This window comes from Vulpes lagopus, chromosome 24, assembly GCF_018345385.1.
Source record: "Vulpes lagopus strain Blue_001 chromosome 24, ASM1834538v1, whole genome shotgun sequence".
Classification (NCBI taxonomy): Eukaryota; Metazoa; Chordata; class Mammalia; order Carnivora; family Canidae; genus Vulpes; species Vulpes lagopus.
Window position 1 is genome coordinate 44,657,030 of NC_054847.1, and position 16,649 is coordinate 44,673,678.

General features: G+C 43.1%; 1 protein-coding gene across 1 annotated transcript in view; it reads left to right on the top strand.

The window, feature by feature from the left end:
- Window positions 1–16,649, top strand: part of ZCCHC2 (zinc finger CCHC-type containing 2) — a 62,851-nt gene that overhangs the window by 2,644 nt on the left and 43,558 nt on the right. Inside the window, 2 exon segments of the mRNA XM_041739401.1 lie at window positions 12,967–13,078; window positions 15,692–15,768. Coding sequence (XP_041595335.1) covers window positions 12,967–13,078; window positions 15,692–15,768 — 189 coding nt within the window.

The window sequence follows — 16,649 nt, forward strand, 5'->3', positions numbered from 1 at the left end:
TATTTTTGGAGAAGAAAGCCTGAAATCAGGCGCAATTCATGTGTCTTATTTTTTTTTTTAAATTCTTGTATACTGTAAAGATGACCTTAGAGCGTAGATATATGAAAATGTCCCACAGTGGAACGGTTGTATCATTCCATTCATATCATTCCAACAAGGCTAACCGATTTCTGAGTTTAACTGCGAGGAGTTTTTGTTTTTTATTTTCCTTTAAATCGTACGTGTAAAGAGAGGGTCGGAAGGCGACTAGAGAAAAGGAGAGATGCGTGCAAACTAGAGTAATGAGGTTTTTATCTTGACTGCCGTGTGTGGCTTTTCCTGGCAACCGGGGGGCTGGGAGGAGTGGGCCGAGTGAGGCTGGGCGTCCTGCCGTTGCCCTCAGCGCCCCGTCACTTCTCGGGCAGTGCCCTGTGCCGGCGGGTAAATCCTAGGGGACGCGCTACTACAGGTGACGCTGACGGCTATTTTTAGACCCTGGCGGCGTGATGAACTTTTCCCGTGTAGCTCAGGGTTACCGGCACCCATCGTTCCGGTCTCCGGAAACTGCCGTGGCTCCGCAGCTTCTGCTGTTGGCGCGGACTCCGAGGCCCTCAGCGGTCGCTCGTTCCGGCCCTGAGGACATTTCCGCGGATCTTGCTGCTCCCGAGCTGTCACTCCCAAGGCGGCTGATGGGGGTGGGTGGATTCGCATCTCGATTCGCCGCAGCCCGGACCAGCTGGTCCTCGGCCTTCCGCCGCCGGTGCGCTCCCGGCGGGGCAGGGCCCACCCCCGGGTCTGCAGGGAGGCGCCGAGTCTGGCACGTCGCAGGGCCCCCCCTCCCCGCCCCAGTCACGCGTCGCCGCGCACAGGCAGAGCGTTCGGGGACCGGTCCCTCGGGGCTCCCCCCCGCCCCCGCCCCCTCCCCCTCCCCCTCCCCTTCCTCCTCCCCTTCCCCTTCCTCCTCCCCTTCCCCCTCCTCCTCCCCGCAAGATGGCGGCCGCGGCCGCCCACGTGACTGGCGCGCAGGCCCCGCCCCCGGGTGGGCGGGCCGAGGCGGGCCCCTCCTCCGGGGCTCCCTGCAGCCCCCGCGGGCCGGGCGCGCACCACGTGGGGGGAGGCCCGGGCCGGCCGCGGGGCTCGTGCGCGGCCTCCGCCTGCCCCGGAAGTGACCTCTCGGGCCCCGCGTGTGGCTGCCGCCCAGGAGCCCCTGTGCCTGTCGCTGCCCTGGCCGGTCCGAGACGCGTCGAGCTGAACGCCGCCTCTGCCTGCAGCGTGAGCGTAGGCCCCGCCGCCCCGCCCCGCGCTCCGAAGGCTTTCCCGGCGCCCGCGGCGCGTCTGCACACCCGCTGGTGTGTACTGATGAGGTCATTTTAGAAAAATGAAGGTTCAAGTCGAATTTCACATTGAGAAGTAATATTTTCGAGTTTTCTTAGGCGAGTCGGATGACACTGTGTGGCTCGGAGCAAATGTCACATCGATGACAACAAGCATCGCCTCGTGGAGGCTTGTGCACGAGGTTGCTGGTCTGCAGCCGCCACCACATCCAGCCCGCGCGGGGCGCCCGAGCCGCCCTGGAGGTCGCCCGCTTAACGGAGCTGCGGGCCGCATGTGTGGGGTAGCTGAAGACAGGTGGTTTTAAAAAACGAGTCCCTTTGCGTTAGGAACCCAAACCAAGTGGCACGTTAGCAACAGCAACAACAAAACTGAGTACAGATGCTAGTTTTGTTGTTTCTTTGAAAAGAGAAAGCCAAGCTTCCTGTCTTTGCGTGCTTGAAGACACTAGCTGTCCAAGAAAATGGGTATTCTAATTTTGGAGATTTAACCCCCAATTAGCAACGCAAAGGCAGAAAAACCTAAAATGCGTAGATTCTCGTTGTATGTTTTTCAACAGTCTCATTTCAACAGTGGTTAATACTGTTGGTATGGTGGCGCCTGTCTCTGGAGGTTGTGTCTTCAGTATCCTCAAAACTTAGTTGCTTGGCGAATAGCTGACTAAAACATAGAAACTGAAAACGTTAGGTAGTACTTAGTGTAGTACGTAGTATTTAGGGTTATTTGAACTCCCAAAAAACGTGCTTGAACTCAAGAATTAAGTGGCCATTGTCTTTACAAAAATCAGTGGAAATAACTCAAAAAGAAGACTTTGCAAAATTGTTACTTTCTCATAGCATAAGTTTATATTGTCCTGGACGGAGCAAGTATCTCAACGCATTTTAATAGTACAGATAACGTACTGATCCTGTTGGGGGCCTGGAAAAGAGAACTCTTCAGAAATGAGTTTTAACGTAAATGCTCCTACTCTAAGATAATTTGAATATGTATGTGACAACCTTAATTCTAGTGAGAGCACAGGCTTGAGAGGGGAGAGGTCAGTGGTCAGGATTTCTCTTATTCTATTAGGCACTAAAAAGATGATTTCTAAAAGTGATTTTTTAAAAAAAAAAATAGCTCTAATCTCCCAGGTAATAAATACCTTAATTTAATTGTTGGCCACTACAGGGAGGTCTTAAACTGAACAGTAACACTGGAGTAGTGAGTGCTGAGGCAGCTTTCCTTCCTCATACCATGGGGATAAGAACAATGTTTATGTGAGATTGTTAGGATTAAATGAATGAGTACTTGTAGGATAATGTCTGGTACATGATCTTTGATAAATGTTAGCAATTATAAGTAAAAGTTAAGGTGGTGGTAGAAGAATCAGTGGGGAGCAGAGCCATACCTATCTTACGAGAAATTTTCTGTTGGTTTGGCTGCAGCAAAGTATAAAAGCAGTTCAGTTAAAAAATGCCATTTGGAAGAGGCTTTTAGAATATCAGGATTTGGGGATTGTTTTAGTAGCAAATGGGAGCTACTGGTATCCTCCTCCAGTTACTTATATTTTTTTGTGTAGTGATTTTTCTCAGGTAAGAACTCAGGGAAGGTCTTACTCAGATCATAATAGGAGGCGAGGGTGGTGGAGATGGAGAGGAAGAAGCTTCCATCGTGTTAACTATGTGATATGTATATACGTTTTTTGTTTTTACTACCTTTTGTGATTTTTTTGGGGGGGGGGGACAGGAAGTGTGTTGAAGAGTGACAGCCTGTTTAGCACTAGAGTTGGCTTACATTCCTGCTCTCCCACTTGCTCTTTGACATTAACCAGGCTATTTAAATCCCTGAGCCTCAATCTTATCTGCAAAATGGGGATGACTGTCTTTTGAGGTCGTGGTGATTGAATTAACAGATAAGATATAAAACAATTCACATACTGTCTTGAGCATGAATTTTCTGTTGAGAAAGATGGTCAATGCATTTTTCTTTTCCACTAAGAAATAGCCATCCACATTGTGTCATCAGTTGTTTTCAGGAATGGGCTTTTTTTTTTTTTTTCCTTGCCTACTTAAAAGCCCATGCTCATGATGTAGTATTTTCCATACTGTTCTCTTTTACCATATCTCTAGCTCGTTTGGTGTTTAGGAAGGATGGGTAATTGGAAAGATCGTGTTTGAGACATTTATTTGGGGCAGTTATTTTTAATTAAAAAGAATTATTTATTTTAGAGAGCACAAGGGGTGGGAGGAGGGAGAGGGAGAGAATCTCAAGCATACTCTGCACTGAGTGTGGAGCCAGACTCCAGGCTTGATCCCACGACCCTGAGATCATGACCTGAGCTGAAAGGAAGAGTCACACCCTTAACCAGCTGAGCCAGCCAGGACCCCTGGGGCATTTATTTTTAATATTTACATTGTGAAGATCTGGTATGCTACATATAAAACCAAAGGAAGCATTTCTCTGGGTCACAAATTATTAAAATACATATTCTCTCCATAATGGGCACGGGAATAGGAATGGAGACTATACATTTTATGAATTTGGAATATCATTAACTCCCATGCAGCCATAATCTACTTAAATCTTTATCCAGTTTTCACATTTAGTTAGGAAACTTTTCTATAATTTAAAACTGTTTTGTGGTTAAGTTATATGGCTTTTTGTTACTTCAGAGCACTTCCTGTGATTCATGCACAATAAAGGAACATTTTATGTTTTTTTGATAGAAGCTATTAGGGATGTCTGGGTGGCTCAGGGCATAATCCCAGGGTCTGGGATCGAGTTCCGCATAGGGCTCTCTGCGAGGAACCTGCTTCTCCCTTTGCCTCTGCCTCTCTTTCTCTGTGTCTCTCATGAATAAATAAATAAAATCTTTTTTTAAAAAAATAGAAGCAAAAAAAAAAATAGAAGCTTACTAAATTGGCCAATTTTTAAGATTATTTTTGTCTTTCCTTGAGAAGCATTCAGCTAAATTTTTTAAAGAGAGAAGCAAAAAAGACATGCACTACCCTGGAAGCAGACTGAGATTTGCTTTTATCGACATTTTTTTTTTTTTCCATTATGGAGGACTGAGTAAGAGCACTCCTTTTACTCACAGAGAATGCTTTGTCACAAAGCCTCCTTCATGCAGTCTATGTACACAGTCACTCTAGAAGGGAAATGCCTATTCCTGTGTTGATGTTACAGGTGGCAGGGCTGCTGGGCACTTGGTAGGCCATTTCCCTTCTGTCCTTCCTATGCTCCAGGGGACATTTGGCCTTGAATTCCTTTCTAAATGTCTTGGCTTGGCTCCTTAGAACTGTTTTATGCTTATTCAAGGAATAATTTATTTGAGGTCAGATTTAGGTTTTAAAGAGGTCACTTTGGCAAGTTGTTTTTAGTCTTTACAAGTTCCAGGCTGCTCAGTAAAAAAAAAAGGGGGAGGGTGGATAGCACGATCATTTCCTGCATATAACTGCTGTGAGGGGGGATCCCTGGGTGGCTCGGTGGTATAGTGCCTTCCGTTCGCCCAGGGCGTGATTCTGGAGTCCTGGGATTGAGTCCCATGTCGGGCTCCCTGCATGGAGCCTGCTTCTCTCTCTGCCCGTGTCTCTGCCCCCCACCCCTCTGTGTCTCTCATGAATAAATAAATAAAATATTTTTTAAAAAAACCTGCTGTGAGGGTGAGCTGGATCACCTGTATGAAAATGCTTGGGAAACAAGAGTAAGATGTATATATCTGTTGATCTGTCGATTGTTCAAAGAGGCAATAGCAGGGTTTGGTTGCAGTGGATGAGCAGAAATGCAAAAGTTGGAAGAGCTGGTAGGGGTTGGCTTACAGAGAACCTGGGGAAAGGGAGTAGGTGGTCAACAGGTTGCAGTGAAATTGAAAATTTGTGTGTGTGCGCACGTGCTGGTGGTATGTCTTTCTGCAACATCCGCTGTCACTTTTCATGTGAATGAAAAACATGAATCATGGATTAAAAAAAAAATCTTCCGGCCAAATCCAATTCTCTCTGAGGCACCATTATACTTCTAATCACTCTGATTTGCTTGATAACCTTAATCCTCTCTTCCCCTCATCCTTGCTGTCACCATTTTCTTCTGGGACTTTATTCGTAACGGATTCTGCTGCTTTCAGCCTTCCTACTACCAGCCTTCCCACTTCCTAAAGCCGTGGTTAATCACATCACATATCTTACAGTGACTGATGGAGCCTGGCCTCCAATAGGTCTTTTATTATTTTTTTAAAATTTTATTTGTTTATTTGACATAAAGAGCACAAGCAGGGGGAGCGGCAGAGGGGAGGGAGAAGCAGGCTCTCTAGCCTGCTCAGCAGAGAGCTGATGCGGGGCTGGATCCCGGGACCCCTGAGATCACAACCGGGGCAGAAGACAGACACTTGACCAACTGAGCCACCCAGGTGCCCCTCCAGAGGTCTTTGGACTCAAATCCCTGTCTCACTTTCTTCACAGATCCCACCTTCCACTCAAAGCTGGCTTATGCCATTACCTCCTGCATGATGTTTTCTAGAATTGTACCTGTGACTGTCTTCTCATAAGATTCTTTGCTGCTTCTGAATTCCAACAGCATGTATATTCTCTGCTATAATTTTGGTACTTCTGTGATTTTTTTGTTTTAATTTTTCTTTGAAATAGTCTTAGGAAATTGACCTTCTCTGCACATTTTAAGTTCCTCAAAGGCTTAGGCATCGTGTCTTTTTTTTTTTTTTTTTTTGGTCGGCATCGCATATATCCTAAAGCTCACTCAAAATTTCTTACGTTTATTAGGCTTTTTAGATACAGCTCTAAACACCACCAATATGATAAGCTACCTGAAGACAAAGTACATCAAGAAGTGGGTTTCTTTTTTTTTTTGTCTTGTATGAATTTTATTTCTCAGCTACTTTTAGCAATGTTTGCAGCTCTGTCGTCTAGGCCCAATAGTTTTGGAAATAATGAAAGGAATTGCTTCTTTAGGTAAGAGCATGAAGCAGTATAGATTTGAACTGAATCTTCAATAAGTGAATGCTGAATAGTTGTATTTATTAAATATTCTTTCAAAATCAGACCTTTTATAGTCCACATTAAGCTTTTTTTTGTGTGTGTAGTTACGTAAATTGAGGCACACCTATGGATGATGGGGTGGAAAAAAATAATAATTTACAAGCTATTTTCTCATTTGAATAGTTGTAGTTTGCTGGTGTTGCTCTCCAATTTATGGTTTGTTTGAGGAGCAGTGGGAGTCAGATCTGTAGTTGAGATAGTATCTTGCTTAGGTCAGAAGGTTAAAAACTTCCTTTGGTCACTGAAGTGAGCCATCTACAATCTAAGAATTGGGGAATTTTTATGTTTCTTGTTAGGAATCTCTAAATTGGGATAGCTAAGAAACCTGACTTTTCCCCCAGTATAATTGTTTTTTTTGGAGGAGGGTGTCAAATGATTAAATGCACTTGTGGTCCTAGAAGCAACAACAGGGTCATGTGTGTTTTTCGAGTACTTCTTGAGAAAGAGGCCGTCACACTTACGGAGAGGTTGCCTAATGCAAGAGCAGTATTGGGTGGTTTTGTTAGTTTGGAGGAGGTGCCTGTTCTACCAGGTGGCATTAAACACGAGTCCTAATGCAGTGTTTCTCAACACTGTCCAACCTATAAATCAACTCACTGTCAAAGATCCTCTTTAAACTCTGTAAGCTTCCATGTCTGCATGGTTCCAGGAACATTTCCCCACTGGAGCTGAAGGCGGTGGCTCTGCTACAGGAGCTGGAGGTCCCTGCAGTGCCATGGGCTGCAGGGTTCTGTGCCCAGGTCTCGCTTGCTCCCTACCATGGGCCCCATAAGTCCCCTCCCTCTCATCTCCTGTCCGGTGGGGCAGTGAAGGAGAGGCAGTTAGAAGGTATACGTGGCCTGGGGAGGAGAGCACATCCTCTCTAGATCCTCTGATGCTCAGGCTCAGGGGTGTGTTCTTCTCACCTCACCTAGATCATCTGGTAAAGTGAGGATTTAAAGATTTGAGGGCTGCTAGCCCAAGGACATAGCAATTCCTGGTTTAGCGTCCTAGCTAGGGTACAAGAGGAGATCTTTTCCCATCTGTAGTAGGAAAGCAGAAGTTTGGTTGGTAAACACAGATACCCGTGCTAAAGAAGGGGGATCCTAGCTTCTGCTTAAGCTGTGACCACTACCTCCTCTGCCTTCCATACCATTGTAGTTTGTGGCCCAATACAGTTTATGGTTCTCACCCGTCCGCTACCGATGCCAACTAGAGATGTGCACTATGCACGTTGAAAGCAGAAATATGAAGGGAGTTTTACAAGGAGAACCTCAAGGCCAGTGACATTTTTCTGGGATGAAAACTACTGCCCTCCTCCCCAGTAGACTTCCACATCAGCATTCTTATGCCAGATGGTCCCTGATTGCACATCCTACAAGTTCAATTCCCTGGAAAAGACAATGACATCAACATTTTGAATGTTTTTTTTTAACTTTGTAATAAATTCGTAGAGTTCCTCAAGATTCATAGAAAGTTATAGTGATCTTTCCCTCCCTCATCTGGTTCCACCTACCCAGTTCCGGTCCACCCCTGCTTTACCCAGGTCACCACTGTGAGTGCACAGATGTCACATTCAGAGGAGTTGTATAGCTGCAGCCACAGTGGCCAGGTTCGGTCTGGGGGCTGTGGCGGCAGAGTGCACACAGGTTCAGTGAACTGTGCCCCCATACTCTAGCTAGGGTGCCTTTACCCCTGCTTTAACATGGCTAGTACTGCCACACACATCTTGCTGAATCACCTTACACTTTCTAGCCAAACCAAATGAGAAGTTAGAGCCCCCGATCCCAGCAGAGACTTGCCTGATGCTGTCTCTGAGCCGCTCACTCTTGGTCTCCCTCCTCTGAACTCTTGGCGCTGCAGGTGTAGGCAGCTCGGCTTTCCTGCACTGCTTACCTGCCCCACGTTTCTTCTTGCACAGCATTTGCCCTTTCTCAGATGCTAGCAGGTGAGGCAAGGCATTAGCTCGGGTTGGGGCATGCTGTTTCATCCAGGAGAAATGAGGCAGATGCCTTCCCCTTCTACTGCATCCCTTCCAAGAGGCCTTAGGAACGCTTCACTTCTCTCCAACTCCTTCTCCCCTCTTCCACCAAAATGCATGAAATTCGACATCTCGGTAAATGTTTCTAATCATGAATCCTTTTCTCATGTTCAAAGCAAGGCATTCTATGAATCTTGCTTGAATAGTAACACGCTTTAGTTGCGACCCTGGTTATTGAAAGAAGAGAATTTAACATCCCTAACTGTGTAACAAGTTATTCCCAAGCTTAGTGGCTTAAACCAGCACCATTTTATTATCATCTCTCCTAGTTCCATGGGCCAGGGATTTAGACAGGTAGCTAAGAGCAGGGGCAGGTGGATGTCTTGGAACTGGCGTGTCCCCTCCATGAGTGTGGTCTCTGTAGTGTGGCATCCTCAGGGCAAGTGTACGTCTTACATGGTTGCTTGGGAGGCCCAGGTTGCTGGGCTTCTAGAGACCTGCCCTCAGCACCTCCCAGTGTTCCTTCCTTCTCATCCCGTTAGTCAAGCAAGTCTTGAAAGCTGGCCGAGACCCACTGGCTGGGGAGCTAGAGCCACCATTCAGTGGGAGGGCTACCAAAGTATTTTTAGCTATATTTGATCCACCACAAAACCTTAATAGGATGTTGTGGTTATATACTAATGTTAGGATTCTAAGTCTCATGTGATGAGTGTAAAAAAACTTCTGAAAAAGTGAATTTTTTTAAAAAGCTTACAAAACTCCTAATTTCTGCTTTTTTTTTTTTTCATAGAAAATACGTCTTGGTATTTTTAAATTTAATCTGCATCAAAGGTCTAGAGGAAACGTATAGAACATTGTTAGATGAGCTAAAATAAACTCCATCTACAGCTTGATCTCAGTTAAAGTGAATGGTGGCCAATGTGACCTTTGTTCTCCATGGCATGTTAGAAGAGTCTCTGTTGGACTGTCCAGCCACTCGACTGTTTTACACTTTACCCATGATTGAGAAATCTCAAGTCTCTAATTATGATAGATATACATGTATAAAAGTTAAATCTGAGTAATTCTGGAACAAATGCACTGTCCAGCCTGCCTGCCTTACGGGACGTGGATTTGAGCTAACCAGGAGCTCTTAGAAGAGGCATGCCTTAACACAGGAAAAGCTTTACTCAGATGAATTACATAAAGGAGAAGAGTGCACACATTCTTATGGTTTGTGTGTTCCTGTGCATGTTTTTGCAGGCTTAGTATTTTAAAATTCCACCTTCTTAATCCAAGCAGAGAAAAATTCTTCTTCTTTTCACCTGGTCCTGACACTGTCATCTAACTAGTCTTTGTAAAATGCCAATTCTGTCTGGTATGTCCTCTATAGCGTGTTTTCCTGGGAATCTGAACTTCATAAAGAAAGCGGGTGTGATTTCTTTCTATAAGATTCCATTAAACCTGGGATCCCTGGGTGGCGCAGCGGTTTGGTGCCTGTCTTTGGCCCAGGGCGCGATCCTGGAGACCCGGGATCGAATCCCACATCGGGCTCCCGGTGCATGGAGCCTGCTTCTCCCTCTGCCTGTGTCTCTGCCCCTCTCTCTCTCTCTCTCTCTCTCTGTGACTATCATAAATAAAAAAAAAAAAAAGATTCCATTAAACCAGTAGTTCTCAGATTTACAGCACCCTTCTGCCTTCTCTTAGGGGAGGGAGGGTATGTAGCATGAGGGAAGGGGAGACAGCAAAACGGAGAGCCATTCACTGTTGGGACCAGTGAGCTTGATTCTGACCTCTGTAGCTCATGTGAAGCATTAGATTAAATTTTTATTAAACCAATAAAATTGTAAATTTCACACATAGTTTCTAAACTTAGTCTAAGTGATTTTATGGCATTGATGCATGCTGAGATGGGGGTAGAAAACTTAGTAGATATTTCATGAGTTGATGAACGTAGGTCCTTGGGAGGAAACTCAAACTCCATTTTTCTCCTGAGGTTATTAAACTAGAGGCCTTTTCCTGGCTGTTAAAGTATGTAATTTCAGACTTTAAAAATGTTATTTTGACTGTGAAGCAGACTGCTTTCTCTTGGTTGCTTCAATATAACATTTGTGGAGACAGCATAATAAAATTATTAAAAACAATTTTTTTAAAGATTTTATTTATTCATGAGAGACAGAGAGGCAGAGACATAGAAGGAGAAGCAGGCTCCTCACAGTGAGCCCGATGTAGGACTTGATCCCCAGTCTGGGATCATGCCCTGAGCTGAAGGCTCAACCACTGAGTAAAATTTTTTACTTTTTATTGTGGGTTTAAAAAAAAAAAAAAAATATATATATATATATATATATATATATATACACACACACACACACATGCATATACACACACATACATATATATATACACACACACATATATAACGTAAAATTATATTTATATAACATAAAATTTGTCATTTTAACACAGTTTTGAGTGTATAGTTCAGTGGCATTAAGTACTTTCCCGTCATGCAACCATCCCCACCACCCATTTCCAGAATTTTTCGTATATCTCAGGTTGAACCTCTATATCCATTAATCAAATCCTTCTATGCCCCCTCTCCCTCTGTCCCAGTCCCTCTGACCTCAGGGCCCTGGTAACCACTGTTCTACTGTCTGCCTTTATGACAGTGACCATTCTAGGTACCTCATGTAAGTGGGGTTATACACTGTTCTGTTGTGTGTGACTTACTTCCCTTAGCACAATGTCCTCAGGACTTCTCCATGTTGTAATATGCATTGGAGTTTTATTCCCTTTCTAGGCTGAATAATATTCAGTTGTGTGTATATGCCACACTTGTTTGTCTGTTCACCCAGCAGTGGACATTGGAGCCTCCACCTTTTGGCTATTGGGAGTAACACCCCTGTGAAAAAATGATTTGCTCAAGTCCTTGCTGTCTGCTCTTTGGAGTCTATGACACCAAGGAATGGAGTTGGGGGTCATGTGGTATTTGAGGACCTTCCGCAGTGGCAGCACTGTTCTATGTTCCTACCAACTAGTGCCCAAGGTTCCAGTTTCTCCACATCCTCACCAATAGTTGCTGTGTTCTGTGTTTTTGGATACTAGCCATCTTGGTGTGAGGAGGACTATCATTGTGGTTTTGATTTCCCTAGTGGAAACTATTGTTTTTGGCATATTTTACATTTGGATTCGAAGGTGTTATTTTTAATTTATGAACCATGTTTGAGCAGCGTAGAAAAATAATTCTATAAAAAATAACTGGCATATCCAGCTAAACTCCTTCCAGTTAACACAGGTATTTGGGAGGATGACAGTGCTTTGTTTCTATTGATTTTGAAGTACTTACAGCAATGTTAGGCCAATGCTGTTTTATTACTTTGTAGTGAGTGATTATATGGTCTGGATTAGGATAGGGGTAAATTTGTCATTGCTAGAAGAATCCTTGTGGTCTACCTTTTAAAAATCATTAATATTGAAAATTGGCAAATGCCATCATGCTAAATGCTTTGGAAGTTGGATTTGACGAAGAGATCTGAGCTGTCCTTCTCCTTAAGTGGTTCTGTGTAGACAGATACTTATTTCCTTGGGTTTCTACAGGAAGACAAACTATAAAGCTGAAGCTTAGTTCCCAGGAGTATCTGATGCGATGTTTTATTCCCAGAAATAGAGCTGTCAACTGGCAGCCCATACCTATTGTCAGGCCAGCTTGCATGATTAGACAGCAGAACAAAATATTTTAAGTTAAGATTCTTGGGAAGTGTAGAGTCTCCTGTTTGCCTCATTTCTAAATTTACACGATTTTAAAAAATCTGTATTCTTGCAGATTTGTCAAATTGTAATTATCTCTTGAAACTGAGGTGTTCTGTTCTGAGTAGTATTTTGAGATTCTGAACATGAAGGGGTAAGGTGTGAGTTGTGATAAAGAACAGTTTTAAGGCGATTTTTCTTTTTTTGGCTTAAGCAGTGTGTTGTAGGAACAATATATGCAGGACACTGCTTCAGATCTGGAGAGCTGTGTCTGAGAGAAGCAGGCCCTTCCTGACTTCAGGGAGTAGTGCTCCCAGGAGTAAACCTTCCTCCAGTTTGCTGATGACAGTGATTCGCTGAGCAAACTCCGATTTAGAGCACCGAGTTGCTGTTAGGTGGTTTAACATTACTAATGATAAACTCACTGTCCATACTTGTTCTTGTTCAGAAAGATTTGGCAGATATTGATGATAACCTTTTGTCAAACTTTTTCCTACCAGAGCATCTTGTTAGACCATCACTAAAATGAAGTAGTGAATAAAAATTGCATAGAGATTAATGTAAAAAATAAAATTCCCTTATGTATGGGGGGTTAGCCTAAAGGATATCCTCTTTTATATGTGTTCCTTTGATTCTGGTTCACTTTGGTTAGCATTGACATCACTGGGGATTCTGAGTAATAATGGGCAAATATATCCTAAGATCTGGGCCAATAAATAATTGATAGACTATTACTATGAAATATTGATTCCTTTTCCTTACTGGTGAGTGCCAGTTTGTGCCTTTGTGCCCTTAGTGTGTAATCACCTATTTGATCTCTAAAAATTACGTTAAAATGGTTGCTCTTAACAGTTTGAGACTTGACTCTGGTGTATTTGTGTGGAGCTTTTACTATTCTTAGTCTGTGGAGTAGATTAACATGTGCCCCTCTTTCTCATCTAGAATGATTCTGCCCATGGTGATTACACGCAAAGTAACGAGGCCAGTTTACTAGAACAAGCCCCAATACCTCATGATGGACTTCCTGTGGCACCTCATAGAACCCAGCGAGAAGGTATGCTATGTGGTTCATAAACTTATGGGGAAGGTTGCAGAGTGCTGTTTATATTGGTTGACTCTAACTCTTCTCGCTCTCTTTTGGAGTAGAGAAATCCTGCAGGACCTAGGTTCTGCTCAAACGCCAGCCCCGCCTCCCCCGCCCCCCCCCCCCCCCCCCCCCCTTTTTTGAGTCTGCATCTGGGCTCCTGCTTTGCAGCATTTGGCCCGCCCTGGCTTGTGTTTACTTGGTTCTGCCTTGTGGTCGACTGGCTTGAATCTAGTTCAAGTACTAGTTGTGTACTTTCAGAGGGCTAAAACCTAAATGGATATAGTATAGTGCCTTATCTGGAGAATGTGCTCAGCATTTACTGAAAAAAGTTTTATGGAAGTTCCCTGTGAGAAAGTGAAGAAATTTCTTTGCAAGCCCATGCTTCCTACAGTAATGCAGTTTTCAAGAGAGTTGGGATGGGGGAATTGAAAGGACATTGTCATCTGAGAAGAAAGGAGTTCAGATGCTCACTTCTCTTCATATTTGGAGAGCCCATTAACCTGAGGGGGAAATGATTGAGGAGAAAATTGAAATGGAAAACCTAGATGCCACCTGGGTAGCCTAGGACGAGTGAAGTGTGCACAGTAAGCGTCAGACTCGGTTATGGCAGGTTTCAATCAACATCATTTTGTCTTCTTTCAGTCCCAAGAATAATCCTTTTTGTGTAATACATTTTTCCTCATAGAGGAAATAGGTATGAATGTTTAATGTTTAAAAAAAAAAAGTCTACATAATTACCTATTCCAGACTATCTCAGACTATTAAACTACTTGACTCATAGACCCCTTCAACCATGCTCACTGCACATGCGAATAACCTGAGGCAGAGTTTGCTTTTACAGTGAAGGTCCTTTTTTTTCTTTATTTTTTTAATAAAAATATTATACGAAAACAAAAGATTACATCAAAATGCTAACAACCATAAGGTGGTACTATAGATGATTTTTCTCATGTTCTTTATTTTTAAATGTACATAATTTCTGCTGCTTAGTTTTAATTTAGGAGGACTGGAGTGTCTGCCATTACTGGCCATTCCTCACTATTTTCTTTTGTCTTGCTCATCTTGATTCTGAGAGATCTTGGCAGTTGGAACCCACAGTGAAGGCTGAAGACCTAGCCATATTCTCTTACCCCAGAATGCCCTAGTGGTCCCCTACCCTTAGCCCATTGATTTGCAGAAGTAGAGCTGCTTTGTATTTTCTGAACATAGATTAGTTCAGATTTTTTTTATTAAATAGCATCACCCTTTACGTAATTTAATAGAAAAGCTTTTGAAAACAGCAGACCCTCCCTGCCCCACTTTGGCCTTTCTTATACTGCAGCAGTTGTGAGGCTTTTCAGCTATGGCTTTTGAGATTTTCTTTTGTTTCCGTCCTCAGCATTTCTCACCCACTGAAGGGAAGTTATCCCAGAAGCCAGCCACCAAACGCCATGTATTTGGAACGTTGGCTCAAAACACTGGTAGTGGTATCTCCTTAGTCCATCAGGAATGCCCGCTTTCCAGAAAATTTCTGTACCTTATGTTTCCTGTTTTCTCATTGCTCACCACCTGTGATCTATTATAATCTTAATTCTTCTGTGTATTTCTGTTACTTTGTAATTCTACTTCATATTTTAACTTCTTCCTCTCCAAGTAAATCCTTTCCTTTTCTTCTCCATCTCCCATCCCCTGAATTTAATAGTGACCCTCATCTGTTGAGTCCCCCTCCTAACTTCCCTGTGACCTTTCTCATGTTCATTACTACCAGTCTCATTATCGCGTACACGCTGTCTCTTCTATTTATACTCCAGGGCAACAGTTTTTCTTTCTTTCTTTCTTTTTTCCCCCCTCAAGTCCCTATGTAATGGTTAGTAGACTGGCTCTTTTCAATTTGTAAAGATACTTACTTCCTGAAAGATACTTCTATTGAAGGATATGTTAAGTGAATAGTTTAGAGGTTTGCACATTTGCTTTACTTCATTAACAAAGCTTATCATCTTACCTCGTTCAACTCAGAGTTATTCATGTAACTTATGACCACTATTTTATCTGGGCAATAAATTGTGAAAAATGTTGCTATAGTGAACCTCTACAGTTCATTAATAATATTAAGTTTGTAACATCATTATATGATATTAAGGGTCGTGTTGAGAACAACAGTTTTTAAATTCCCAATTGGAAAGAAATTTTTATCAGTTTTACGTATTACGTTTGAAGGTTTTTTCCAATTAAAAACTATACTTTCCAGTTTACACCTACTATGCATAAAAAATTGAATAAAGTGCTCTATTTATGGTAATTGGAATAACAGGCAGTTTTGAAGCTTATCCTCTAGAAAAATAAGCTATAGGTAGGCGATTGATTGGTGCTTAAGACACTGGGAACTACTGAGGCACTCGGCCCGCTGACTGGATACAGAACAAAATTCATGCATGAATGCACGTTCCTGTGCTTCTGCGTTTTTTGGGGTTTTATTTCATTATTTAAGATCAGTAGTAAGGATGAAGGTGACTAGCTTAATGGGTTAGCATTTGTCAGATTGGGGACCTGAAACCTGCGTCTGGTCTCATAGAACAAGTCCGCATGTTTTCTTTCTTTCAGCTGTGCACATTGAGAAGATAATGTTGAAAGGAGTCCAGAGAAAAAGGGCTGACAAATACTGGGAATACACCTTCAAAGTAAGCCCCTTTACCCCCTACAGATGTCTTGTGTACTATGCTAAATGACCTTTTGGGAAAAATGAAAATTGACCTTTGGAAAAACAGGTTTGCTAACTTAAAAAAAAAAGCTGTACGTATACATATATTTGTCTTAATGAAGATGTCCTGTTTTCAGTCTGTCCTGCATGGTTTGCCAAGGTTTTAATCGTATCACATTAAAGTTAACTAATGATATTATTAAAAAAAAAAAAAGTAAGAGCCTTCGTTAGAAGGTGTAAGATGTATCTTTAAAAGTAAAAGTAAACGTTTTCACTAGTAATTTTAAAATCAAGATCATGGGCATTGTCTTTTTCTGGAATGGTCTTCCCTGATTTTTTTTCTCCTCCTCCTCTTTGCTCCACTAAGCTTCTCTTCCCTGGCCTTTGTTGCCATGTCCTTTCCTGTCGTTCTGCCCATCAGACAGTGGTCTCATTAACCGTAGAGTCCAGCTTTGTCGCTCCCCATGCCTCCTTCTCGCTTTTTGACTGTCACGTGGATTCCTTGTCCACACTTCCTTCTTCCTCCCTGTTGGGCATTCACTGTCCAACCCTTCCTCCTGAGATTGGACCGAGCACCTTGAAGCCAAATGGGCCAATGCCACATTTCTGTGCTCCCTGACTTTAGTTCCTCCCCAAAGGTATTGCTTGCCAGACTTCTCCTGAAGTGCTTTCTCACCAGCCAGCAGAATGTGTGGCTCTTCACTGCAGGCATCCCACGGGCACAGATTTCACAAAGTCTTCTGTTTGGGTTACATGTTTTTCCTCTCCAGGAAGTTATTAGCCTGTGGAGAGTGAGAATCTTCATCCTCTGTCATCCCACCACATTTGACTTGCTTATTAGTATGTTTACTGAGTGATTTT